Here is a 27,093-nt window from a genome sequence, read left to right as displayed (position 1 = left end):
GGCTGTGGCTCACAGGCCCAGCTGCTCCGCAGCATGTGGGATCCTCCTGGACCGGGGCACGAACCCGTGTCCCCTGCATCGGCGGGCGGACTCTCAACCACTGCACCGCTGGGGAAGCCCAACATACTGCTTTTTAATTTTCCTTCTCGATGTACAGTAGTAGCATAATAATGCTATTAATAATTGCTCTTATTTTAAAAGGACCTACTATATATTCTAGGCATTGTCCAGCTATTTTTTATATTTTAAATAATTCTTAAATGATTTAAACGTTTGTTAAGTACGGTAAGTTAGGTATTATCTCCATTCAGTAGACTAGAAAGCTGAGGCTCAAACAAGTTACCTCTCCCCAGTTTTCTTGGTAAATAGTAAAGCTGGTATTTAACTTCAGGACTCTAATGCTGCAGGTAGTAGCCATTCTCTTTCTACTGTGTTTTGTGACCTTTTCTTATGAACTTAACTTTTTTCAACTACTATTATATTCATATTTTGGTGGGTAAACCTGGGAGCCTATCATTGTTGACATTGTTTCTTTGAGAAAATTCAAAGATTCAAATAATTGAACTACAAATAACTTGGTAGCATGTTACATTTATAAATTTAGGATTTTTTGTGTAATCTCTTTCAAGATGTTTCATTTGTAAAGTTATCCCACAGATGATGCAATGATTATAGTGATAAAAAACTAGAAATATTCAAACAGTATGCATGTTTGTAGTCTTTCTGTAAGCTGAGGGATGATACCTGTTAAAGAAAAAATCATTCATGAACCTTGTTAAAATCGTAAGACAGATTTTATTCAGGGGGACTGTCATGATATGTATAGGGACTACTACAAGGGGAGTTTGCAGTAGGGGAGATAGATTGGGCTCAACTGTTAATAGAACAAAGAAAAGTGAGAATTTATAGCCAAGGAGCAGCATGGAATTCAGTGGGTAGCTAATTTCTAAGAGGAAGCATCAGGGGTAAAGGGTGGGGGGTGCTCTGGTTAAATGAACTTAACCAAAGTGGTCAGAAATCCCCTGGGGGATGGTGGAGGATGGCGAACCCAACAGATATGGAGAGGGTGACCAGGTTCCACAGGTGATTGACATCAAGGGTGGGGAATTCTGGTTAGACTGATTTAGCAGGATTCTTGCTAAAATTTGGTTCCTGAGAACATGCCGAAGGACAGGTCCTAGTTGAAAAAGAGCTCAGGAGCCTGACTAGAGTTTGGTTAAGGAGAGAATCGTTGTCATACCTCAGGGTCTGTGTTTCGTAGGAAACAACTCAGAACAGGGTGTCTGACAGATTAACCATCCTCAAACTGCAGTGCAGTACCACTCTCATCAGTTTGTTCATTTAGTACTTTTGACTATGATGACAAAAATTAAAAACAGCATTATACCTCTCTTAGCTTCAATACTGTCTTGGATTCAAGTTTTTTCTTTATTGTTGAACTATTGATGATACTAATTAAAAAAAAACCTATATTCAAAATTTTAATCTCATTCAGGCATAATCTATTCTGCTGTTTTTGTGTGTATAATCTTCAGTTAGTTCAAGGTATATATAATTATAGTCTATTAAGCTCCTTTAATAGACTTTTCAGCAAAGGTCTGCCAGTTTTATCAAACAGTTGTATTGTCTTTGTTTCAAAAAACAACCTCTCTAATTATTTATTCTACAATAAAATTGTCACTTGTAGGAAGATTTTATAATCCATCATAAGTTCTGTTGGTAAAGCAAATTTGTGAGTTATTACCTTCCTGAATTTAATAATTTGATAATCCCCTAAATTCCCTGAGTTGAATTATGATATAGAGAATTTTTATTTTCTTCCAGTAGTTAATATCTTTTACTTCTGTTTATAAAAATTAGACATGCTCAGTATGTAAAATGCAGAAGAAATGTTTCTTTACATTTTCCTAAATTATCAGTAATTCCACTGCTCAGAAATAACCACAGTAAAAATTTTAAGTAAATAACTCTTTAAACAAAATCGATACTTTAATCCATTTTTCATATATTGCTAGTACTTCCTCATGGCTATAGTTATTCAAAAGTGTATAATCTGCCAAATGAATGTGTCATCATTTTCTAACTGCTGTTGATTTGGTCAGTGACCTGCTCTGAACTTTTTTATACATAAATCTTTAACATCTCTATATACATTTTTCCAGAAGTGGAATTACTGGGTCAAGGAGTGTGAATTCTTTTAGATTCTTAATAAATACTGCTAAATTGTTTTCCAGAAAGATTGTACCAAATAAAAAACAGCACTAGGGACTTCTAATGTTGTTTAACAAGAGAAAGAAATCATATCTTAAGCAAATTTATTCCTACCATGGCAAAGTTTTATGGATTTTACTTAGTTGATACTATATCATTATATTTCTATGTTTATTCTAGGTTTTCTATTGAAGGAATTTTTTTTTCATTTTGAGAAAATAATGATATGTGTTTATACTTACAACATCATTAGGAAAATATATAAATAGATCAAGAAATTATTTGTTGTTCATGGTGATTTTTAAAAATAATGCTTTCTGGAAAATAATGTTTGCCATAAACCTGTCACCAATATTATTTTCGACTATAATTTTCTTCTACTCTTCCCATAGTTTTAAAACTATTATCTCTGTTTTTGTCTAAACAGATGGTCCATGTGTATGGTTTTATAATTTATCATTGATTTAACACATTTTTACTGTGTCTTATGGTTATCTCAGTTTTTGTCATCTTAGTTTATACTTTTACATTTCTGAGTTTTAGTGTGTTGTTTGTACAGTTTAAATGACAGTTTCTCCCAAAGTATATTGCTATTAATAATCTTTACTACAGGAGTACTTTTCATGCTAGCAAAAGCAGCTGCCAGAAATACTTGCCTATTTCTTAAAGCACTGCAACTTAGTCTTACATTTCTGACATAGCTTTGCCTTTTGCCCCAATCCAGGTTCACCTTTTATTTTTATTTTTTAATTCTAGTCTAGCTATGATTAATTCTCATTTAAAATAGTTGTAGCAAGTCTCCCATTCTAAAATGCCTTGATGCCTGAAAGACATTTCATGAAACTCAACGTTTGTTTCATGGAACTCTTAACCAAGAGGAAATAGATGGATATTTCCTTAACATATAGAAATATGAAACCTTTAAAAAGCCAGTGTCATGTTCCCTTCCCCCATACTAATCTATTCAGTATCTGCCAGTTACATTTGTGCCTCTTTCTCCAAATCCTTTCCATGACCTCACAGTCTAGCTTGTCTCTCTGGTTGGAACCTTCCTCCTGGCACTGGTTGCATCTACCGTTGTCCTTATCCATTAGTGGAACGTATTGTAGTTGTTGCAATTACCTTTGGTGCTTAGACATATATGTACTGCTCAGTGGTGTTATTTGACAGCTTCATTTAGTTATCTTGTTTCCTCAGTTGAGGCTATGAACTCTTATTAGACTTCAGAAATTATCTCTAGGGCTTCCCTGGTGGCACAGTGGTTGAGAGTCCACCTGCCGATGCAGGGGACATGGGTTCGTGCCCAGGTTCGTGCCCCGGTCCGGGAAGATCCCACATGCCACGGAGCGGCTGGGCCCGTGAGCCATGGCCGCTGAGCCTGCGTGTCTGGAGCCTGTGCTCCACAACGGGAGAGGCCACAACAGTGAGAGGCCCGCGTACTGCAAAAAACAAAAACAGAAATTATCTCTAATATCTTTTCATGCTCCCAGTGATGTGCAAGAGAAAGTTAGTGTAAATATTTGTATGACCAATTTGTTGAAACTTTTGTTAAGTTTGGAAAATTCTTTAAGGAGTTTTTGTACTGTTAGAATATGGCATGTTTTTGTTTACTAAATGTTTTTAAATGACTGTGCAGCTGTGATTTTGAATATTTCATTTTCTAAATATAACTAAATTCAGATACAGTTTGACACTTAATTTTAAAAGTAATTACTACTTAGCAGTTCCGAAAACGAAGGAGAAACAAACATAGGGTGTACTTGTTTAGATGGCACTTTTGAGAGTCTGCAGTAGCCAGACAAGTCAGAAAATGCTAAAATAAAAATTATTACAATGCTTTGGAGAGAAGGAAGAACAGGGTGGTGCTATGAGCAGATTTGGAGGGAGATTTTAATAGTTTTATCTGATTTTTTTTTTTGAGTAAACTAAAATGTGGCTTCCTAAAGTTTTTTTCCACAGATATATTCCATTGGAACTTGGGGGAAAATTGGCATTTTCAGATCATCTGATATCTTTTTTTGTGTGTGTGTGGTATGCGGGCCTCTCACTGTTGTGGCCGCTCCCATTGTGGAGCACAGGCTCCTGACGTGCAGGCCCAGCGGCCATGGCTCACGAGCCCAGCCACTCCGTGGCATGTGAGATCTTCTCGGACCGGGGCACGAACCCTTGTCCTCTTGCATCGGCAGGCGGACTCTCAACCACTGCGCCACCAGGGAAGCCCCATCTGATATCTTTTATTGTCACTACTTATTTTATCAATAAAGGAATTAACTAGTTACCACATACCAGGTCATTCTATTTTTGATCCTATCAGTTTCTTCTTAAGAATGTTTCATACATCATGCATAAACATGAGTAAACAATATAAATTGTAAATTTTCTTCTGGTCTTATTTTCTGTACTGTGCAAGGCGGTGGCTGTAAATAAAAAGGTGATGATTCTTCCTCTCTGCCTCTGGACATACAAAAATGAAAATTACAATCCGTTAAGCATTTAATAGGTAGTGGTAAAACCACAAACAAACCCTTAGACCAAAGGATAATTGCTTTAAATGGACCCATATACAAAGTACTGTGGGAGCATGAGAGGGCCACCCAAGTCTCAATTCAAATGGCTCAGGAAAGGCTTCATAGTAACTTTAAATGAAAATGTGAAGGATGTTTGCTAAGCAGATGATCAGAGAAGTTATGGACAGAAGGAACTTGTATTATTGCTTGGTCTTACATCTTGTTTTTTTCACGTTAATTATACTGCTGCAAAATTATTCACTTATATCTGGATATGAAGTTTATTAATAGTAGTAACAGCCCCAAAATATGTATTAAGGACTTAGAACAGAGTTGGGAACTTTTCTAGAACCTGTAGATATAACAGTAAAGTAGATGGACAAAGGCCATGCTCTCGTGGAGCTTAGATTCTAATTTAGGGAAACAGAAAAGTAACTGTTAATGCTAATGTTTTGATGATGATAAAACAGGGTAGCAGTATATAATAGAGTCTAACTTGGGATGCAGAGGAAACACTATTCTAAGTATTTTCCACATATGAACTCATTTAATCCTTAAAATAACCTCATGAAGTAGATTGCATTATATTATCCATATTTTATAGATGTAGAATCAGAGGTATAGGAAGTTTAACTAACTTGCCCTAGAGCTAGTAAATGATGGAGCTAAGATTCTAACCTAGGTGTCTGGCTCCAGCATCATGAACAGTGTGGTGTACTGACCTGGGTAAGGGTTTGTTGAGTGAATGGATCCTTAGTTTCCAAATATTTCAAGGTTAACTTTTGCCATGTAATCCTGGATTTTTAAATACGTAATTTATACTTTGTTTTCACAATTTATGAAGACCTCAATATCTAATTACTGTTAACATTGCTTTCTAGATGTTTTTGTCATCAGGTGATGTCATAGTATTAGGTTGTGCCTCAGTTATCAGATACAAACGCTAACATGATTTGTAAATCTACAACTACAGCATAGAAATAACTGCCCTGAATTGTTAGCCCTTTTGTTGATAGTTAATCTGTACAAATAGTATAGTAATTTTAACATCACAGGGCAAGGCTATTTAAATTTGTAGGTTATATTTTACAGAAACTAAATATTAAGACTTGGAGTATGGGAGACAGATGAAAAATATGCTAAAAATAAACTTGTTACAAAGCTTCTGGCTGGGTAAACAAGTATGAAATAAATCCACGGTCCCTTGTCTGCAAATCAGGAGTCCAGTAAGCCCTGAAAACTAAGAAGTGTTTTAACAAGTTGGCCAAACCTAACCCTAACTAACTAAGACAGTCACTTTTATTGTTTATCTGAATATTTGTATATTTTGCTGCAGAAATGTTTGTACGTGATGTACTGGAAGTGTTGTGCCATACGCTGTATATGTACCATATTACCCTTCTAAACTCCAAAGGTTTTGAAGTCAGGAACACAGCTTTCTCCAAAATTGTGGAGCTAACTGCAGACCTTTGAGTTTTACAGGTATCATCCACATTTAGAAATGGAATACACTTTGAAATGTCGAAGTAACCTAAGCCTTATCTTCAGTTTCTTAAGTACATTCATATTTAACTGCTTTAAAACATACATTACATAAATGAATACCTAAATTTTATTAACCTAGTTATAGGCAGCTCAATATAGTATGATAATAGTTCAGAGCTTTTATATTATTTATCTTCTGTGATTAAAGGCAACTCATGCTATCAGATAGATACTTTAAATGAGGAATGAGAACCGCAACAACTTTTTAAATTTTTCTCAGTATTTCCGTGGAATATTAACACCTCTAAATTAATTTTAATTCTGCTAGTATGTATTAGGCGTATACATACTCCCTGCTTGTGATGCTAATGTAACAAAGGTGAATAAGGCAGAGACCTTCCCTTAAGGAGGCCACTGATGCTTTCCTGTCTCTGAGAGACTTATTGTCACCATTCCATGATATCCTCATGATATCAATCAGAGGAACATGGATTAATTAATCCATTCAACAAATAAGCATCTACTAATTGCCAGGCACAGTTCTAGATACATTATTGAACAAAACAAACAAACAAAAATCCTACCTTTTTATAATTTAACATTTTGGTGACCCTGAGAATTCCACCTAGGCATGGAGAGCATGTTTGATCTGCTCCAGTATACAGTGTTTCATCAGACTCCTTTATTCAGTTGTACACTTTTCATTTCCAAGTCAACTGGTGATCATTTGTAGTTTATAGTTTCTCCATATGTATATAAAGATACCTCCATACACATGCCTGCATATGCAGACACTCTACCTGACTTGATAGGATTATTTTGGTAACTTAAGTGAAATGTATTGATAGTAAAACCTACAAGTTTTCAAATACTGTTAGGTAGTATCCAGTATATTATTTTGAGGCTCTGAAAGATTAAATATGATTCCATATTATTTAATTTTTCATGTTCTTGCCAGAAAACTTTAGTCTTTAATATCCTATCAGGTCCACCATAGTGATTTCTTTCTGGATTGTACCTGGGTCAGAATTAGAGTTCTTGGCCCTATCCCTGACTTGTTGTGGAAAGTTGCATAAATTAATGTGTCTCACATATAAATAAGTTAACTAATGGTAGATTAATTGCGGTAGATGCAAATAATGATAGATATAATGTAGGATTTTTAAAATGTGATGTAAGTTTTACTATAGAAATAATACCAGAAAGGACTACCATTTGTGATAAAAGCAATGACATTCTTATTTCCTTTTACAAAGACCTATTGATGCAGCACATCTCTTTATTTGCATATATAGTGCTTTATTCCTACAATGTTGTAAAAGGTAAAATAATTACAGTAGATTTTTTAAAAGTAAATCTGGTATTAGATTAATAAAAGTTTCTGTTGTGGTTTTGGTAGTACCTATGTATATATGTGTTTATGTATACATTTATGAGCTTTATAGAAATTTATTTAGGTCTGGGGGAAACGATTCAATGGTTAGTATTTCTCAAACATTAATATATAAACATTGATCCCAGAAGCACATAGGTGAGTAGCTATTTGTTTATGGTTATTTTATGATATCTTCATGTAAGGTTGGGGAAATCTGTTTTGAGAGAAAAAAATATAATGTTGGATGAAATTCTCTTAAGTTTCTTCTCCTTGCTAGTATTGAAAGTGAAAATTGAAACTTATGGGTTACTCCTATTTTTAACTACCTTTTTATGTGTGGGTGATTTCATATCATTCACTTGGGAACAATTTGAGCTTAAAGAGCTTTTCAGTAATCCACAGAAATCTCTACATTATCACTTTAGATTTTGAAATGTCATTGTTACTACTAGTTTGAACATGTAGGGGCAGTATAGTACTGTTTTTGTAAATCTCATCTGAATTTGTGGGTTTTTTAAATCTGTAAGTGTTCTTTGAGGAAATACAACTTATGTGTTACTTTTTAAGAGATGATTGGTGCTGTTTTATTAAGTTGGAACTATTCTTTCAATTCAGGTTCATATATATATATATATAGTACAAAAGCTTTTATATTATAGAAGCTCATGGCCCTGATTTATATTTGAAGTCAAGGAATACGTTAAGCTAGTTAACAGGGAAAATGCATTCTTACAGTTAGACAATAAAAACGAGGACAAGTGGATTCATGGAAATGCTAAAATCAGTGCAATTTTGCTTTTATTCATTCTGTACCAACCTTTCAAAATGAATGTTTAATCATGAGAATTTTAAAAATTTAGTCTTAATTTTTCAACCTGATAAGAGATTCCTAAACAGTCTTATTTTAAGATTCTTTAATTGGTAAATAATTCTTCTAGTATCAAAATGATTAAGGGTTTTTACAAAATTTATGATTGCCTTTTTTTTCCACTTAAAGTGATGTACACTTAATAAAAAAACAACTGATCAGTTATCTCTTCTATCCATTCCATCTATTTATTCAATCTATTCAACAACTTCTATGAACCAAGGACTACTTTAGACATTTGGAGTACAGTAGTGAATGAAACAGACCCACATCTTTGCCCTTGTGGAGTTTATGTCAGGATGGCAGACTGCTTAAGAACATAGAGATAGAGTCAGTTAGACCTGAGGTTAAGTTTTTAGCTCCATCACTTACTAAGCCACCTCTGTAGGATGGCAATAATAGTACTACCTACTTCACAGGATAGTTTTATGGGTAAAATGAAATAACATAGAGAAAGTATGGTTATATAATAAGAACTTAGTAACTGTTATGAAGTCCACATAAGACTTATTTAGATGTGTTGGTAAAAATATAATTAATTCTCCTCATATAATAGTACTTATTTCTTTCACTTACGGTTAGTATTTTGAATATTTTTTCATTTTTACTTTCTTCAGATTGTGAGAGAAAATGCATAACACCAATTTTGATAGTCATTTTTCTTAAAGTTTCCTGATTGACTGTTAATCTCTAAATGGAAAGATACTGCACATAAAAAATTAATGTGATTTGGATCTTCTTGCATTATATAGAGTCATTCAGTGTGACTCTCATGTATATAAAAATTAACCCCAATATGTCTTCCTGAATTAAGAAGGTAACATGTGCCACTTAGTATTTTGTTTGGAGTTTCTCTGTTCAGAATAAATGTGTTGGCTTCAAATACCATTAAATTTTTAGAAATTAAATTGCTATATAAGAATTAAAAACATAGTTTGATGATTCACATATTATGTTAGCAGCTAAAATGTCTAGGAAATAGTTTTCATTATGATTCTTAAATTTTGACGCCATTTCTTTCCCTAAATTAGGCCCCAAAATGAGTTAATTAAGAAATGGAACGTAACTTGTTAACATCTTTGAAAACTAGCTTGTCCAAATGGCACCTGGTATATTATTACCATATAGGAGTTGAGACTTAAAACATTTAAAGAATTGATTCACAAGTCTTAACAAAAGTACTCAGAAATTTAGATCCTTCTTGGGTACCCTGTACTACTCTTGGTTCTTTTTATTTTTTAATTATGTGGAAGACCCATGTTTAACACACACGTGCGTGCACAGGCACAAGCATACATCCCCCACATACAAACAAATAAAATTCTCATCACCACCCCCAACCCCCGTTTAACAGCTTATCTGCTGTGTTCATGGGACAACCGCTTCATTGAGGGGAAGTCGTTGTTCTGCCGTTTTCGTATTAGCTTTGTTATCATGCAGGATTTTCAGCTGCTCACACTCATTACCATACAGCTGGTATGTAGAGAAGGAAGCAAGCAGAAGTTGTACTGTCTACAAGAATAAGAAGCTCTCTTGCAGATGGGGTGCTGGCAGATGGGGCATGTGTTTGAACAGGTTTTACTAATGACAGAGTGCATTAAAAATCATTCTGAGAAAGTCTAAGGTCAGTGCCATGAATTCAGAGCTTGAGAGGTTGTTCAGCTTTTTGTAGACCTTTTTAGAATATTAATTAACTCTAATGCAAATAAGTAATAAATGGCCCAACCACAATCTCTTCCAAAATTTTTTTTATCAGTTTTCCTTTTTTATTTTAGTATAATTTGTTTTTCTTTAATATAATTTAAAAAGCACTGTTAGCTAGTGTTTCTCATCATCTTGCACTATATTTTGTAGTCTTCAAATATATTTACTTAACATTCCAGAGTATGTTTATATACAAAAGTGTTTTGTATACATGCTTTGAAATGTATACATGTATACATTCTTTGAGCAATGTAATAACATTCCTCAGTTTTGATATATGAGAGTATTTATCAGAAGATGAAAACCAAAGAGGATTTGGAAATCCATATGTGTAGTATTGACTTCATTGAAGATTAAGATGAGGTATGTTCTATCTGCATGCAAAATTAGAAGTGGGGCTTCCCAGGTGGCTCAGTGGTTGAGAGTCCGCCTGCTGATGCAGGGGACACGGGTTCGTGCCCCGGTCTGGGACGATCCCACATGCCGTGGAGCGGCTAGGCCCGTGAGCCATGGCTGCTGAGCCTGCGCGTCCGGAGCCTGTGCTCCGCAATGGGAGAGGCCACAACAGTGAGAGGCCCGCATACCGCAAAAAAAAAAAAAAAAAAAAAAAGTGAATGGTATGCCCCAAATGTATCTATTGTTAAAATTATTACTTGCATATGTTCCATATTCACAAAACCAAAATGAATAAAGTAGTAGTTGAAATATCTATCAATATATTTTTTAAGATATTTCAGTGGGATCTTAGTTCTTTTGACCCTTTTCATTAAATGTAGTGTTTCTTGATATATCCTATCTCAATGGGAGATGGTGATAAAAAGCAGGTGAAGCAAAATAAAGCTAGGCAATTATATGTAAAAATGCAGTTTTCAATTTAATTTTAATGGAAATGGAACTCAGCCTGTTATTCTGTTCATAGGGATTAAGATATATATTGCCAAAGGTTTTTCTTAGTTATAATGCTTTTGGTAACTCTCAAAAACTTACATGCTGTAGATTTCCTGTCAGTAAAATTGAAGCACAAAAATGCTATCTGTTAGGTTAATACCTATGAATCAATAGAATACTTGGTAAGTGAGATCTGTAGGAAATGGTGTACGTTAAGTGTTGTTAAAACTGCATACTGCCTTTATCAGTAAAAGTTTATATTCTGTTGGGCATTTTTAAAGGTACAGGAAGTCCCAAACCAGGGTGGCTTTTAACAACAAAGATAGTTGCATTTTCATTGCATATCAAACTGTATATTTTCTTCCAATTTAATTTATACTTGACTTGTGTAACTGATAAATATGTAGAAAATTTTATTACTTTTCCCTGAGGGGGAAAACATATAAAATATTATAAGTAATAATATGTATAGTGCAATAGTAAATAAATAATAAATATGTGAAATGTATTGTTTACCTATTAATATTTTTCAGTTATTATTTCTGTACTTCTGTCATTGTAGATTAGAGTGTATCTCACATTCTTAATTATCTCATATAAATATTATTTATTGATACCCTGATATGTGCAAGAACTGTGTGAGGAGCTGAGATACAACAGGAATCAAAATAGATGTGGTCACTGCTTTTATGGAACTTACAGTCTAATGGTGAAGAGAGACAAATAATTAGTGTGCACACATTGTGACAGGGTGTTGGGTTCAAGCACTGTGATTCACAGCTTTAAAATGAGGAGGAGGTGGCCTATACACGGTTAATTCCCATGTTTTTATCTTCAATCTAGACCTTTTTTTGAGCTCCAGAGCCAGTTGGAGCATGATATGAGTTGAGACCTGGATGTCTCAAAGACACCTCAAACCAAATAAGACTAAAAATGGAATTTGTGATCCTCCCTACTCTAGAAAACAAACACCGACCTTGTTTAGTGTCCTATGTCATCTTCCATCCAGTTGCATAAGTAAGAAACTTTGGTGTTCTTGTTAATAACTAACTCCTTCTCCTTTATTTCCCATGACCAATCTGTCACCAAATCCTATGAGTTTTATGTCCTAAATATCTCCTAACTCTTCACTTCTGTCCGTCTGTAATGCACCTAGCTAGTCCAGGCCAACATTATCTCTTGCATGGTCTAATGGAATAGCTTCCTCCTCAGCCTCTCCACATCAACTCTCACTTACTTCCCCATTCTGCTCTTTTTTATTTTCTTCTTTTTAATTTTTACTGGAGTATAGTTGCTTTACAATGCTGTTAGTTTCTACTGTACGCAAAGTGAATCAGCTATACATATACATATATCCCCTCTTTTTTGGATTTCCTTCCCATTTAGGTCACCACAGAGCATTGAGTAGAGTTCCCTGAGCTATACTGCAGGTTCTCATTAGTTAGCTATTTTATACATAAGTGTATATATGTCAATCCAATTTCCCAATTCATCCCACCCCCCTTCCCCCTTGATAGCCATACGTCAGCCATACATCTGTTCTCCGCATCTGTCTCTATTTGTACTCCTCATTCTGTTCTTAACATTACATTCAGAATGATATTGCAAGAGGTATATCTGGGTCATGCCCTTCCCTTGACTGACTTTACTTTTCATTATTCTTATGGTAAAGACCAAAATCCTTTATGAGGTCTTGCATAAGCTGTCCTTTCTCTACTTCTCTAGCCTCATCTTGCACCTGCCATAATACCTTTATTCTGTGCACTGCAGCCCAATGGGTGCCCCTCCCCCGCCACAGCACAGCTTAGTCGTTCCTTTAGAGAAGAGAAGCATTCTCTGAACCCCCAAACTAGGTCAAAACCTTAACGTTATGCATTTTTCTAACGCTGTGTAGCGTATACTAGTTTCAGCTTTGCTCTGTTTTAATTGTTTATGCTTTCTCCCCTACTACACTGTGAACTCCAGTCATGAAGCTGAGACCATACTTAATTTAGCTTGTGTATAATAGGCAACCAAGTAAATGTTGAGTGAATGAGTGTCTGTGGGAGATTAAAATAACCATATAAATCTAAATTTGTTGTAATTGTGTATCCTACTTAGAATAAAGGTAATTAGAGATAGTTGAAACAAATTGTAGGATAGACTCATAGAGATATGCATGTATCAACAATGGTGTTTACTGCTAGAAAGTGATAACCACACATGGATCAAATTGACATTTCTTAAAGATGGATTGGCTCTTAGAAAAAGGTCATATGTGATGAAATTAAGAAACATGGCCAAAGTGATAATCACATATTGAAGAGTATGTTCTGTATGTACTCAGATGGAAAAATGCTGTGTGTGTGTGTGTGTGTGTGTGTGTATGCACACACACATACACATTACTTAGTTAATAAGTATTTTTAGGCTGTCTGCTAAATTAAGCTAAATTAAAAATCAAGTAGAAGTCATAATTCCCTGTTAAGTGTATTTGGGTTAGAGTAACCAATAAAGATCACTTGAAGCAGTTCCTTCAGTAAGTGTTAAAATGTATACAATAACTTTTGCCTATCTGCTATAGCGTTCAGATCATTTTGGTAATGGTGAGAGACCCAGTAGCCTCTTTGAAAGGACCTTCCAGTGAAGACACTTTCGTTGTATTCTGTTCTCAGCTCTTTTTCATTATTTCACGTTTTGGGGAAATAAAGCATGGAATATAAAGAAATAAGGGTAGGAGATAGAAGTTCTTAGAGTATTTGGGAAAAGAAGGCAAAACCCATGTGTTGTTGTGAGCACCTTCCATCAGACTTTCTTCCACTCTGCCTACTGATGGCTGCTTAGCCTCAGTACATGTCCAAGATGCCATCATCTTGGAGCAGTTCTTCACCAAGTAAGCATTGGCAGTAGTGCGTTAACTCTTTGTGAAGTTGCTCTTAGTAAATTCCCACAAATAAAGTGTATCAGAGTACATAATTAGCTGCCTAGTTTGTCTTTTCTTTCTCTGTGTCTACTGTGAGTCTAACATAAATTTCATCCGTACATCACACATTTGCATACTGAAATAGCCCAGGAAGCATCCCAAAGATTTCTTAACTACCAATACTTCTTGCTATATATGTAGAAAACCCTATTTCATTTTCTATAAACTGGAGACCAAGATCTCCCTGTGGTTAAATTGCTGTTACCAACTCTATAGTTGTGTGACCTTGGGAAAGTTACTTAAACTCACTGTGCCTGTTCCTTATTTGTAAAATGGGTTAATAGTAGTACCTACTTCTTAGGGTTGTTAACAGTTTCAGTGAGTTAATATAAGTAAAGCACCTAGAAGAGTGCCTGGCATATAGTAAGTTCTCTTCCCTGTATATTTCATTTTCTTAAGAGATCATTTTTTTTAAGAGTTGATTATTCAAAGCTGAATAGTTTATAGTATCTTTGATAGTGAGCACTGAAGGAGCACTCAAGTCAGAATGACATCTAGTGTTTATTTTTCCTTTATTCTTTTGGTTTAAAATATTGCCATGTGTGACAACATTTATTTCTTCCTCTTTCTAGGTCTGTGTATTGTCGTATAAACTGAGCAATTTTATTTATCAGTTATATTGCTTTGTCATTTTTTTATTGATTTGTCTGTCCTTCCCTCTGAATTGGGGAGTTCTTCCAGAATAGAGACTACATCTTGCTCAATTTTCCATTCTTTTTTGCTTGGAGTCTGGCTTTCAGTAACCTTGGCTAAATATTTCTAGAATGTGGTAGGTCTAGATCTATAAAAATAAAATGTTTGAGTCACTGTTTAGTTTTTTTCCACCTCTTGTTTCATTGTTCAGAAAATAGAGAACCATTATATGACTCAGGATTCATTTGGATGAGACTGATAATATTGAAATGAAATGTGGGGTTAGAAGCTCACCATAAATTTTTCTCACAGTAATTTCCTTTTCCTTTGCTACGTATATATAAACACACAGAGTGAACTTCACAAAGTTAAGGTCTTTGAAATAAATGAATTGGTGGGGAGTAAATTACACCTTGGCCTAACAAAATCTGTTTATTATAATTGTTCAGTAAAAGCTAGTTGAGTAAAAATATCTTAGAAGATACCATCTAATTTTAGTCTTGGTTTTTTACATTGTGATCATGATGATTAATATCACCTCATTCAACATCTCTGGAAAAAATTCTAAGTTCTTAATTTGCTGTTTTGTCTCCTGATAGAATAACTCTAAAGGAAAGGCTTAAAATGAAGAGGGGTGTGTGTGTTTCTGTGTGTGTGTGTCTGTCTTTATCCTAAGAGCTAACAAAATATTACAATTTTAAGAATATCCTAAACTTCAACATCTTTTTGCTAGCTTTAACTTTATATTCTTTGGTAGATTTAAGCTGTTCCTCATAGAATTTTTTTTTTCATGTTGTAAAAGTTTGAACATGCATTGACTCAATAAAAATAAAATTTAGATTTAGTTTTTTGAAGTGGTCTCATACCACCATGTAACAGTTTCCAGCAGACCAGCTGTGTGCATAAAGCAGTTCTTAATTAAGTTGTATGCAAATTTGTTTAATAGTCAGCATGCCATCACTACATACCATGCTTTCATGCAACTGGTGGGGAAAGCCTGATATCCATCCTACAGAAAGAACTGTTTAGAGTCATGTATCAAGTGTGACAGACTTTCAAAGTTAATTTGTAAACATTTGGAGGCCTCAAGTATTTATAGGTAAATATTTTTTAAGTTATGTGCTAAATTTTAAAGAACTTTTTAATAAAGAAAATGAACTTATAAATAAAATATTTCTATTACAATAGTCTTGCCAAGATATCAAAGTACTCCTAGTCATTTGCAATCTTACAGTTCATTGCAAATAAAAGACTACTGTAGATCAGATACTTTTTCAAATTAATAGTTATTTTGAAAATGTCTCCATGACAGACAAAATTATGTCAAACCCTACTCATGACTATTTCCAGCAATATTTCTTTGTACTCAGATTTTATTTACTGAATCTTCACAGTCTTTTGGAATCTCCTGAAAAGGTAGGAGATCATGTAAGTGTTATGCTAGTCATATAATTCTTGATAGTTTCAAAGTAAAGAATGCAGTTTGTTAAATTATAGGTACAGTAATTGCTTTAAAATGTAAATTGATGTTTCTCAAATGAATATTTAGAATCCTCCTTTTTATATGTAGTGGGGGCATGATTACTAGGTTCTTCCCTACTCACTTGACAGCTACATCAAACACTTGAATACTTAAAGAGCAGGCAAGCGACTCTAAAATAAGTAAAGGATTGATTAAAGATCACTATGATGTACACTTTCTAGAGGAAGAACCCAGTGTGATTTATGTTTCTTACTGACCTAGCACCAATGTGGAATAGGTACTTAATAAATGTTTTTAAGTAAGGGAAATAAGTTCAGGTTCACAGACCTTGATTCCTGACTGGAGTTTGAAGAGAATGGTTTAAGCTATCCCTTCTCATTTTGAATTCTTCTGGAAATTTTTTAAGATATTTGGAAAGAGATGTTATGTTTTAAAAAGTGCAGTAAGTTTGAATCTGGACTTTATGTGTCTGCTAGTCAAATATTTATAATTGAACATAATTATCAAAATCAGTAAGCCAACTAATAGAAGACCACAGAGTTAAGAATAACTTAGTATTTTAGGTTAACCAGGTCCTGGATGACAACATGCTAGTGAAAGTATACGTAAGAGTGTAACGGAGGCTGTACTAAACTTTAGTTGAAGGCTTTTTCCAACCTTAAGATTCAGTGATTATGTTCTGAATTCCTTTATGATTACAGAGAAGCAGTTTTAAAAAGTGTACCATGGGTAAAATCATTTCACCTCCAATAACTAAGGGTGACCATGTCTTTCACCATTGTAGACATTTGCTAAAGTAAGGCTGGCAGATGCATTAACAATCTACAGAGATCTGAGCCCAGTATCTCTCTCTTTCTCAAAAAGAGTAAATTATCAAATTTAAAGATAAAATCAGGGCATAGAAAGTGGAAGAGCAAGGAAATAGAGATGATATGGTAGATACCCTTTCATTCTTATAGAATGGAGTTACTAGATATAAAGGCTTTAGAATGGTGCTTGGTTCATGGTACAGAATAATTAAGTATTACCTACTATTCCAATTCTCTTCCTTTTCCAAGTTTAAGAATCTTGGAATAGGTGCTAAGTTTGAGAATTAGTATGAGGTGACAAGTGATAAGGGAAATGGAAGAGTAATTGAACATGAAAGAGTTGAAAAGATTTTTATGCATTTTCTCTATATGTCTAATTTCAGCAAGTGAGAATTAATTACTTTGTGAGTGGTCTTCAATTTTATATACATTTTTTAAATATAAAAAATAATATTAAAACATATACACAGAAATTGTGTATTCTCGAAATCCTCGGAATCCTCTAATGGCTTCACATTGCACTAGAATTCCTTAAATCCTAACTCTTGACCGTGGCCAAGATCCTACATGATCTGGCCCTTGGTTACCTCTCCATCTTCATCTTGTACCAGTCACTTTACCTAGCCAGATTGGCCTTATTCTTGCTGAGTCTAGACTCTACTCCATTTTGACTTAAAAGTTGTTTCCTGGGTAATACCTTTCAAAATTAGCTACAGTTCTCTACTACCCTCTGTTAACTACTTACTTCTTTCATAGTACCTACCCTGTTTTATTTCTCTCTTAGAGCTTAGCATTATATGAAATTATCTTTTTCATTTATTAGTTTATTTATTGTGTGTTTTACCCCACTCCAGAATACAAACTGTATGAGACTAGGGAGCTCATCTGCATTGTTTGCTACCTTATACCCAGTGCCTGGAACAGTTGTTAGCACATAATAAGGAATACTGGTTTATTGACAAGTTAAAAGAAAAAGAAGGAAAATCTCTTATTAAGCAATTTAGATGACCACTGTGCACATTTTTATATATTTATGTAGGCTTTTCCCCATCCATACACATGTGTGCATGCACACACACACACACACACACTTAAATATACGTGTATATATTTTCGAAAGGACCATACTTTTTATCATGTGTTTGAATCTCACAACTCCTGCTTTACAGTAACCTTTCTCCTAGTTTTGTATATGGTGAACAGTTTCTGTGCCTTCAGAATGCTCTATACTGAAATCTATTCCTTAGCAGGAGGCTTTGAGTCTGGAGGCTGGAGGGGCAAGGCATGGGAAGAAAGGGCTGGGAGTGGAACAAGACAAAGTATTTCATTTTCCAAGCAAGCTGTGTTTTTGAATAGTAGAAGTCCTTTTGGCCACATGTTGGTGAGAATGAGCCAGGTATCCACCTTGGCCCTGAGTTACATTTTTTATTGTCTTTTCATAAAGTTTTTTGGTGAATATGACATTTGAATGTTTATTTAAGAACTCTCTTATATCTGTACCATCCCCGCCTATATTCAAGAGTACAACCTGCCTTTATATATGATTTCTGTATGAGTACCTTTGGAAACAGAAGGACCCCTTCATAGTCAGTGTTTGTAACTAAAATAAAAGGTCTACAGTCTTCACACCCACACAGTAAAGTTCTTCTTGTACAGAAAGACACATATTAGCCCTAAAGTGGAAGAATGAGTCATGGCAGGAAGTACTTTTGAAGAAACCATTACTAGTAAGTTAAAGGCTATTTTAACTGTAGTATTAAGTGTTTGAATTAGGAGATAATAATATTAAAAAGGTTATTCCCTAATGAGCCTTATAAAACTAGTGACTGCTAGAAGTCTTATATTGTCAATCCTTCAAGTTAATGATTGTGGCATTTCCACATATATCTTAGGTCCACAGATGGTAATTTCCTTCTATCTCCTCAACATCTACCAAACTTACGTCTTTTAAATTTAGAAGCAAGATCGTATGTTTTATGAAATCTCAGACTAGTTAAATGATTTCTCCATTTTCTGACTTCTTACACTACCCAATTTGGCACTTGATATCCAGTCAAATATTGTTCTCTATTAGTCTCTTGTCTTGCCAGTTGGATTTTAAGTATCTTAGGGGTGGAGGGTTATTGCAATGTTTTTATTTGACTTCAGTATCATTTTGCAGATAGTGGGTGATTTTTTCTTAATTGATTGATTTCATTTAAGCTAACTCTTTCTCTCAGTTTCTGTTACCTTTTCCCCAATTACCATGTCTTTGCCTCAGATTCCCAAGTGTAGCAGAAGCATAGTTACATAGACCTAGATATTCATTCCATGAACTGAATAAATAAAGATTTAGTTGTGGTTTGCATATTTCATTGATATTTGCAATTAATATGCATATATCGCAATATATATTTGCAAAATATAACACTTTTTTCCTTCTTTAGTAATGTCTGATTTTTTTAGCTGGACTTGAGCCCTCACAGAGCTAATGCAAATCAGTTAAAAGTAGTGAACGTGGGACCTGAGCCTACGCCTCTAAAATAACTGTATGACCCTGAGCAAGAAAATTCTCTACCTTACCTTTCTCACCTGTAAATAATAGTTATTATTTTATAGGGGCACCTCTGTGTTTTCACAATGACTCTGTGGCCTAGGTTGGTAAGGTAAATGGTATTACCACCACATTTAAGAGAAAACTGGAACTCATCATGGTCAAATAACCCCTACCGAGGTTAACACTCTAGTAATGGCGTAACTGTTGTTTAAACTCAGATTTCTCCGATTCCAAAACTTAGGTTCATTCCACAAATGAAGGAGAATTAGATTAGGTGATTTCCAAGATCCCTTCTAGTTCTACACTCAATGGCTTCCTGCTATTAGTGGTTTTTTTGTTGATTCAGTGGATATAACTTTTTTACTTCTTAGCCTTTATCTCTTTTCTCAAAGCTTTTTAGTCATGACTAGTAGCTGGTATAAGAAATTAATTTCAGAATTTTAAGCAGTGCTTAAAATGAAAGGTTATTTTAATATTAAAATACAAGGTTGATATACCACATCTATAGGAAATTTTTCTCAAGCCAGGTAAATATATTTGAACATTACGAACAGCAGCAGTAAATATCCAGTTGGATAAAGAAAGAAGAGCAAATGTGGTTCTAAGCAATACATGGAAGGAAAATTGATTTCATTCTTTCTCCATGTTAATTAAATTCATTCCTGGGTCATATTTGCTGTTTTATTTTTCTTGAACTTAACCTTTCAAAAAATAGTTTCCCATGGTATTTTTCTTACTTTACTGAAGGGATTACTACAAAAAATTTATAATAAAAATTTGAGAGGAAACTCCTAGGTATGAATTCAAGATGCTTACTGGTAGTTTATTTTGGATTCTAAGCATGAGATTTAAAGATTAATTGCCTTCTAGATAATTCAGGATAAACTCCAGAGTGACTTACCAACTTTGTCAAATTATTGCAGATGTTGCTTGTCTACAAAGAAGTATTGTAAGTAATGTTTTGGTATGTGTAGTAAGTCTCTGACAGCTCTATAACAATATAAATTTTAGAAGAGCAAACAGACAGAGCTCCCATCTTCATTATTTTCTTGTGTGCCTGTGATAAATAGAACTCTTAACTTGCATTATTGTATGAAATTCTGTATGTGTCTATATTTATTTATTGGTAGATACATATATTTGTGCGTGTTTATCAGATCAGTAATTTGGCCCAAATTAAGGGATGAAAAAAACCTTTATCTTGAATCAATATTGTAATGTGTGTCAAATCTTCAGGGGCTGCATTTTTATAAAGCATGTTATAAATATTTTAAACATCAGGAATAAGAAAAAAAATTTTAAGTACCACTCCTACAATCATAGTTATCTTAAAATTTTTTTAAACCAGTCTAAGCTGTGATAGTTTGATTTGCATTTTGATTTACTGAGGTTAGGATTTTGTATATTATTAGAAGCATCCCCCTCACTTCCCAACAAGTGTATTTTAAACAAAGTTGTTATATATTACAATATTTAGTGTTTGGGATATTTTCTAATGCAGTAGTATTTTAATATTTGTTTCCTTGGATGGTAATTTCAAACTAAATCTGGCTTACCTTGTTTCGTTTTACATATTCTCAAAAAATTTTTTGAACTAATTTCAGTGTGAGTTCTAAGAATCAGATGTGTATATGTATCACCCTATTCTCTGTCTTAAATTGAGCATAAATTCAATGGAGGAAGAAAAAGTTTTTTAAATTATGTACTATCCTGTGCCTGACACATAGTTGGTGTAAATAAATGCTTAATGAATGAATAAATGTGAAAATAGCTTATTGATCAATACTGCCACCTACTTGTATTAGGGAAAATGTAGGTGCTGGGCATACATCCTATTTTAATAGATAATACCTGTGATAGAACAGGTTTATTAACTTGCCAATTTCAGTTGTGAACCTTTTAATAAGAACTAGCACCCCAGAAACCTGATGATTGTGGGTTAGTGAGATTTCAAGTTTGTTTCAACCTCAACATGCTTGCCATTCCTTTCTTTGATGTTGAAATCCCAAACTGTCTCTAATCTAAATTCTGTGCTCAGGGCAAGACGGCTAACTGTGCTAGGTGGTTTTCTTAGTGTAACATCAGAGTAAAGAATGTTGTCATAATAGTAATGAAGAAAATCACTGATGTACAAATATAAACACATTATCCTACTATTATAAAATGGAAATAAAATTTTAAATGTTGGCAAAGTAATGCAAAGAACCAATAGTATTTATAGTATCATCAACTAATTATAATACAATAGTTGGACTTTTAGCACTAAGTATAATTTAGTACTAGTTATATATTTATGCTTTAGAAAAATGATGCCATGGTTGCTACTACTTGTTTGTATGGTCAGTGATTCAAAACTATTAATTATTTGTTACATATCATTTTTCTGCTATGTCTTAGAAAGCTGTGAACCTTTGAGTGGTAGGGGAGAGGGATGTATAAAAATTACAATGAGGTATGATAAGTGCAATGGAAGAATATATTTAAAATGGAAATAATGAACTCTGAGAGTCAAGGTGAGGAAAAGTACTCTATTAACGACTCCTTCCTCTGTCGACACCATGTATAAGATACATACTTCTCTGAAGACACATGATACATGAAGACTGTTTTACTGTTTGTATTTTTCTCACTATTTACATGTAGATTGTTTTTTGTATCTGCCCATAACCACAGCTTGCTCTTCTGAAAACGTAGTCATCCCCACCAATTGCTTAGAAAGAGCCGTTTCTCTTATACTAGCTCACAAGTTAATCGTTCTACTGCTACTGTTTCCCAGAGGCTTACACTCTGGGGCAGTACATCTTCATATCTTTGTGCTGTTTTTCAGTTTTCAAGCTACTGCCCTCGTGCATTGCTCATACACCTAGCTCAATGGAGTTGTGATGAAATGAGCACTGAGTCTGAATTAGCAGATAGGCTATGATCTAAGGACTTCATTGTTAGTCACTCCCTTACTAATAGATTTTCAGCAAGGTTTATAGCACGTCCGTCAGCACAAGAAATAATTCTTTATAGAATGGGAAATTCATTGCTTAGCTGATATTACATGAAGATTTAGTTTATTGTAGTGAAAATGATATTGAATACACTGAGATATTAATTCTAAAAATGTGGATGAGAAACACAAGTATTTTCTTAGCTATAATGATTAACTAGCTTTTTCAGTGAACTTAGTAGCTAACATTCTAGCATAAAGCATAAAATACTTTTTTTGGTAAACTTATTTAACATAGATTATGGACTGACCTCAGTTTTACAATGTTTCTGTCTACCACAGGGATAAGATAGATAAAGATTCACACACAAAGCCTTTTTCAGTCATATTAGTAAAAACCTTAAATCTCTGAATAAAGTTTTAAATGTTTGTATTTTAACCAAGACTCCCAGAAACAGGAATTTGAGAATGATTTCATTTGCTTTGTTCATATATAGATTATGATGAAAATAATATAATAGATCACAATTTTCATCCCTAGTACTTTAGAGAATATTGAAAATCATTCATTTTTATTCTGTTAATTTGGAATCTACTTAGAGACTTGGTTGACTAGCTTTGCTTAAATTCTTTCTTCGCAATTCAAATTAACATTATAAACAAGATATTAGGGAGAATTGTTTAAATATTTGGAAAAATTAAGTCTTTGTGAGTATTTATAAGCATACACATTCTCACTTAAAGGATAAACAAACTAATGAAAATCATTTCCAAGTGGGAACCATGGTAGATGGGTGGGTGGGGGTGTTGGAGAGTCTTCTCAGTGTTTACTTTTTGCATATCATTTTGATTTTTGAGCCAGATAAATATTTCACCTGTTTAAAAATAAGATATGAATACACATACCTACATATAAACATACATTTGTGGGAATCAGGTTTTCCTGTAACTTCATAGCCATGCATAGGAGCCATATGACCAGAAGAGCATTCCGTTGAATGTACAAAGTTAAGATATTTTCTTCTTCAATTATCCTAGATTTTGAGACGGCATTCCTGGTTTATTAAAGTTGGTCGGTGTCCTCAACTGAGTAGACTTAATTTGAAAAGGTTAGTTCAACTAGAGGTAGGACATGATTTCAATTGAAGTCAAGGTATATACCAGTATGTGACTGGTAGGTAGTCTCTTTGTCCTCCGACAAGCTTTAGAGGGAATTTCAGGTGTTCATTTTACAATTAGTTTCTTCAGACAGCCCAGAATGGCGGGAGGGGGTATCGTTTTTTTTTTTTTTTTTTTTTTTTTTTTAAATCCTGCATGCTCTGAAGCTCTAATAAAAGGGTTTATGGGTCTGTTCCTAACATTTGGGATTTTTTTTCCTAAGAGTAAGAGATTTCTTTTTAAAAGGAACTTTCCTTTGAAGTAAGCTAATTGTTTATTTAGAAAACTAACTTTTGCTGGGTACATGTACATATTGTTTCTGAGGGTAAGAATTAGTTTAAGAGCCAGGAAGGGGATTTTTTTTTTTTAAAGATAATATGTAGACTATAACTTCCAGGAGAAGACCCAAGATGTACATTTTCATAAAATTTTAGATTATCTTATTTATGTTTTAAAGTAAAAGACAGGAGGGAGACGCAAGAGGGAGGAGATATGGGGATATATGTATATGTATAGCTGATTCACTTTGTTATAAAGCAGAAACTAACACACCATTGTAAAGTAATTATACTCCAATAAAGATGTTTAAAAAAATATAAAGTAAAAGAGGTTATACTGACTTAATGTCTTAATTAAAAAGGTAAACATTTATTTTTAAAATTATACTACTTTATGCAGTATTTAGAATCATTTTTCTAACAAAAGCCATTTATTACCATAGCAGAGAGTATTAAAATGTAGTAAGTCAAAATAGTATTTCTTTTTTCCTGAAGAAACTTTTTAAGTACTTAAGTAACTATAGGCACACAGTTTGCTTGTAATAAAGAACATTAATGGGGAGGGTAGGAGTTAATTAACTAGGCCCTTAATAATGGGCCTTTCTAGTCCAAGGAATCTTATAATTGCCTCTGAAGCTGGTTTTGTAGCAAGTTGAGTGATGAAATATCTAGATTTGCGTAGTAGTCATTCTAAGAAAAAGGTTGCCTTCAGGCAAACTTTAGTACCTTTATTATTCTATAAAATAACTTTTTAATGATAAGCAGTACACATTGTGAAAGTAAGTTTAGAGGTAGAAATCCAGTGCCTCCTGTTTACTCAACAGTAAATGAACAAATAATTATAAGACTCTCCAATGAGCACAGTTTTTGCTCTCTTGGGAGAAACAGAACCTTTCAGCCAGACTTTATATACTTAGTTTGTTAATCATAAAAAGATATTCTCATGATTAGTAAGGATTGGCAGTGTGTGGTAATTTTCTTGAAGACTATGTTTTAAATGAATGGAATGGGAAAGCAAAGGGAATATTTACATTAAATCTTAATATAAGAAATATACAGATTGAAGTATAACTTATTACATAATTTCTGCAAATGTCGTATGCTCTAAACTGGTTTACCTTTTTGTAAATTGCCCCAAAGAATATCTAATTCCTCCCTTTGGAATTGCCCATTTTGGACTGTCCAAGCTACTTGAAAAACCTAATCCAGGACTGACTGTAATAGGGTAGCAGTTAGTGAAAATAGACTGCTTTGCTTCCGTTGGGAGGACCATATGAAAATATATTCCATTTTCAAAATGTTTCTGAAAGGACTTATTTGCGGAAACGATGCTTGCCATTTAAAACTCTTCAAAAATGCAGGTTTTACAAAATACAAAAATAACCTCCTGAAAGTTTGAAAGGGGAGAGAGGGGGCTGTGGTATGGGGGCGGTCTCCTTCGTTGCCCACCTCCTCCCTCTGTTCAGCGCGCTGTGTGCTTACGGGTTCCCTGGAGCGGATCACCATGTAATTGATGTGCAGTCTGCATTGCTGAATCCTGGACTGCACCATTCTGTGTTCAAGGGAAGATGTAATCTGATCCCTCTGCTGCTGAGGGAGGAATCTGTTCAGTCCAGGCTTTGACAGGGCATAGTCTCCTCCAATAATCTTCTCGGTTCTCTCTCATTATTCCCTTGAGTTCTCCTCAGTCAAGCTGCATGTATGTATGTGTGTCCCAAGAAGCGGTTTGATACTGAGCTGCATTTGCCTCTACTGTGGAGTTTTGTTGCCGGTTCTGCTCCCTAATCTTCCTTTTCTGACGTGCCTGAGCATGTCCACATTAGAATCTGTGACATACCTACCTGAAAAAGGTTTATATTGTCAGAGACTGCCAAGCAGCCGGACACACGGGGGCACAGAATCACTGAAGGGGAAAAATCCAGAAAATATGGGTTTCTACGGCACACTAAAAATGATTTTTTACAAAGTAAGTAAGCTGTTTTCTTCCTGTGTTGTATGATTGTGTGTGTGTGCCTGCCTGGGAAGGAAAATCTGTATCATCAGAGATGGCTGCAGTATCCTCTAATTTTGGTGGGTGGCTGGATGTCTGATATTCTGTTTTATATCATGAATGTAAGCAAATAATGGAAAGACAACATAAACTGGAAAAAGCTTTACATTTAAAATAAAATGTACATTTTAATGTGAGAATTTTCCTCTAAAAATATATTCAGACTTTAGAAATGTGCCTCCGTTAAATGCTGACCTGGAAATACTCTATCCTTAGTTAGCTTTTAGTGAACCTTTTGCCTGTAATTTTTCTATACCTTATATATAGGTTTTTCTTTTTTCTTTAGTTACCTCTCTTAAAGTCTAGAATTGCTAGAATATTGGGGATTTATATTTAAAGAGGTTATATTTACTTTCGGTACCCTTTCAAAATTGCAGGATTGATTTTTGGTTCTAAAGTCGGTATTTTCAGTAAACAATATAATATTTAAAAGACATATAGTCATACAGAAAGTGCTTTATTTTATAAAATATTCTAAATTTAAAAATCCTTTCACAGCAGTTCCCTTGATATGAATTTCAGGCATTTTTATTCATTGAAGGGATTTCTAAGATGGAAATAAAGTTTGCTTTAGTGGCAAATGGCATTTGCACCAATGTATTTACAAGATATCCAGGGAAGTTCTGAAAGCCAGTATTACAAACTTAATTACAGTGAATATCAAAGTTTATCATAACAACTTTGAAAATGAGGGTTTGTGGAAGTTATAAAAAAATAGATTTTTAAGGTAATCTGTACTGACTGACCTTCCTGATGGATACATTTGTGTGTATGTGTACATGTGTGTCTATAATTTATATATATGCAAGCATGTGGCTACCTATGTATTAAAGTATTTATTTTTGCCTTTTATTAAAATTATTTGGAGAAAGAAAATAATGGGTTTTGAGAGGAATCACTTTAAAACAATGTTATGAGCACAGAAACTTCTGAAGGGTTGAAATAAGACCAATTCCGTTTCTGTCGGTATTTCATGAACTAAGGTATAAATTGTGGATGAGCTTGTCGTATGCTCACCTCTTGCCTCTAACGTTGTAAGATTATCCCTGTGTTTTAGAATACTTTCTTCATGATGATAAAAACAGTCTTTATTACCCAGAGTGTGGTTCAAAAAGCTTTTAGTCTTGTTGCTTCTCTCTGGTATTTACAGTGTGGCATGCTGTGTTATGACGTTCCCGTGTGAGGAATAGGTAAGAAAATAAGGCTGCTGC

The 27,093-nt window shown here is 34.1% G+C and overlaps 1 protein-coding gene across 7 annotated transcripts in view; it reads left to right on the top strand.

The window, feature by feature from the left end:
- The window catches only part of FBXW7 (F-box and WD repeat domain containing 7), a 205,975-nt gene that overhangs the window by 148,382 nt on the left and 30,500 nt on the right, over positions 1-27,093 (top strand). The window contains exon 1 of one of the 7 annotated variants that reach the window (XM_060012162.1): positions 25,306-25,798. The exons of the other annotated variants lie outside the window; for them this stretch is intronic. Within the exon in view, the coding sequence (XP_059868145.1) occupies positions 25,538-25,798 (261 nt within the window). The 5' untranslated portion in view covers positions 25,306-25,537. Of the gene's footprint in view, positions 1-25,305; positions 25,799-27,093 lie in introns of those variants that run through there. 7 annotated transcript variants of the gene reach the window in all.

Source organism: Delphinus delphis, chromosome 5 (genome assembly GCF_949987515.2).
Source record: "Delphinus delphis chromosome 5, mDelDel1.2, whole genome shotgun sequence".
NCBI lineage: Eukaryota > Metazoa > Chordata > Mammalia > Artiodactyla > Delphinidae > Delphinus > Delphinus delphis.
The sequence above is the reverse complement of the archived record's forward strand: the minus strand, read 5'-3'. Positions and strand labels throughout refer to the sequence as shown.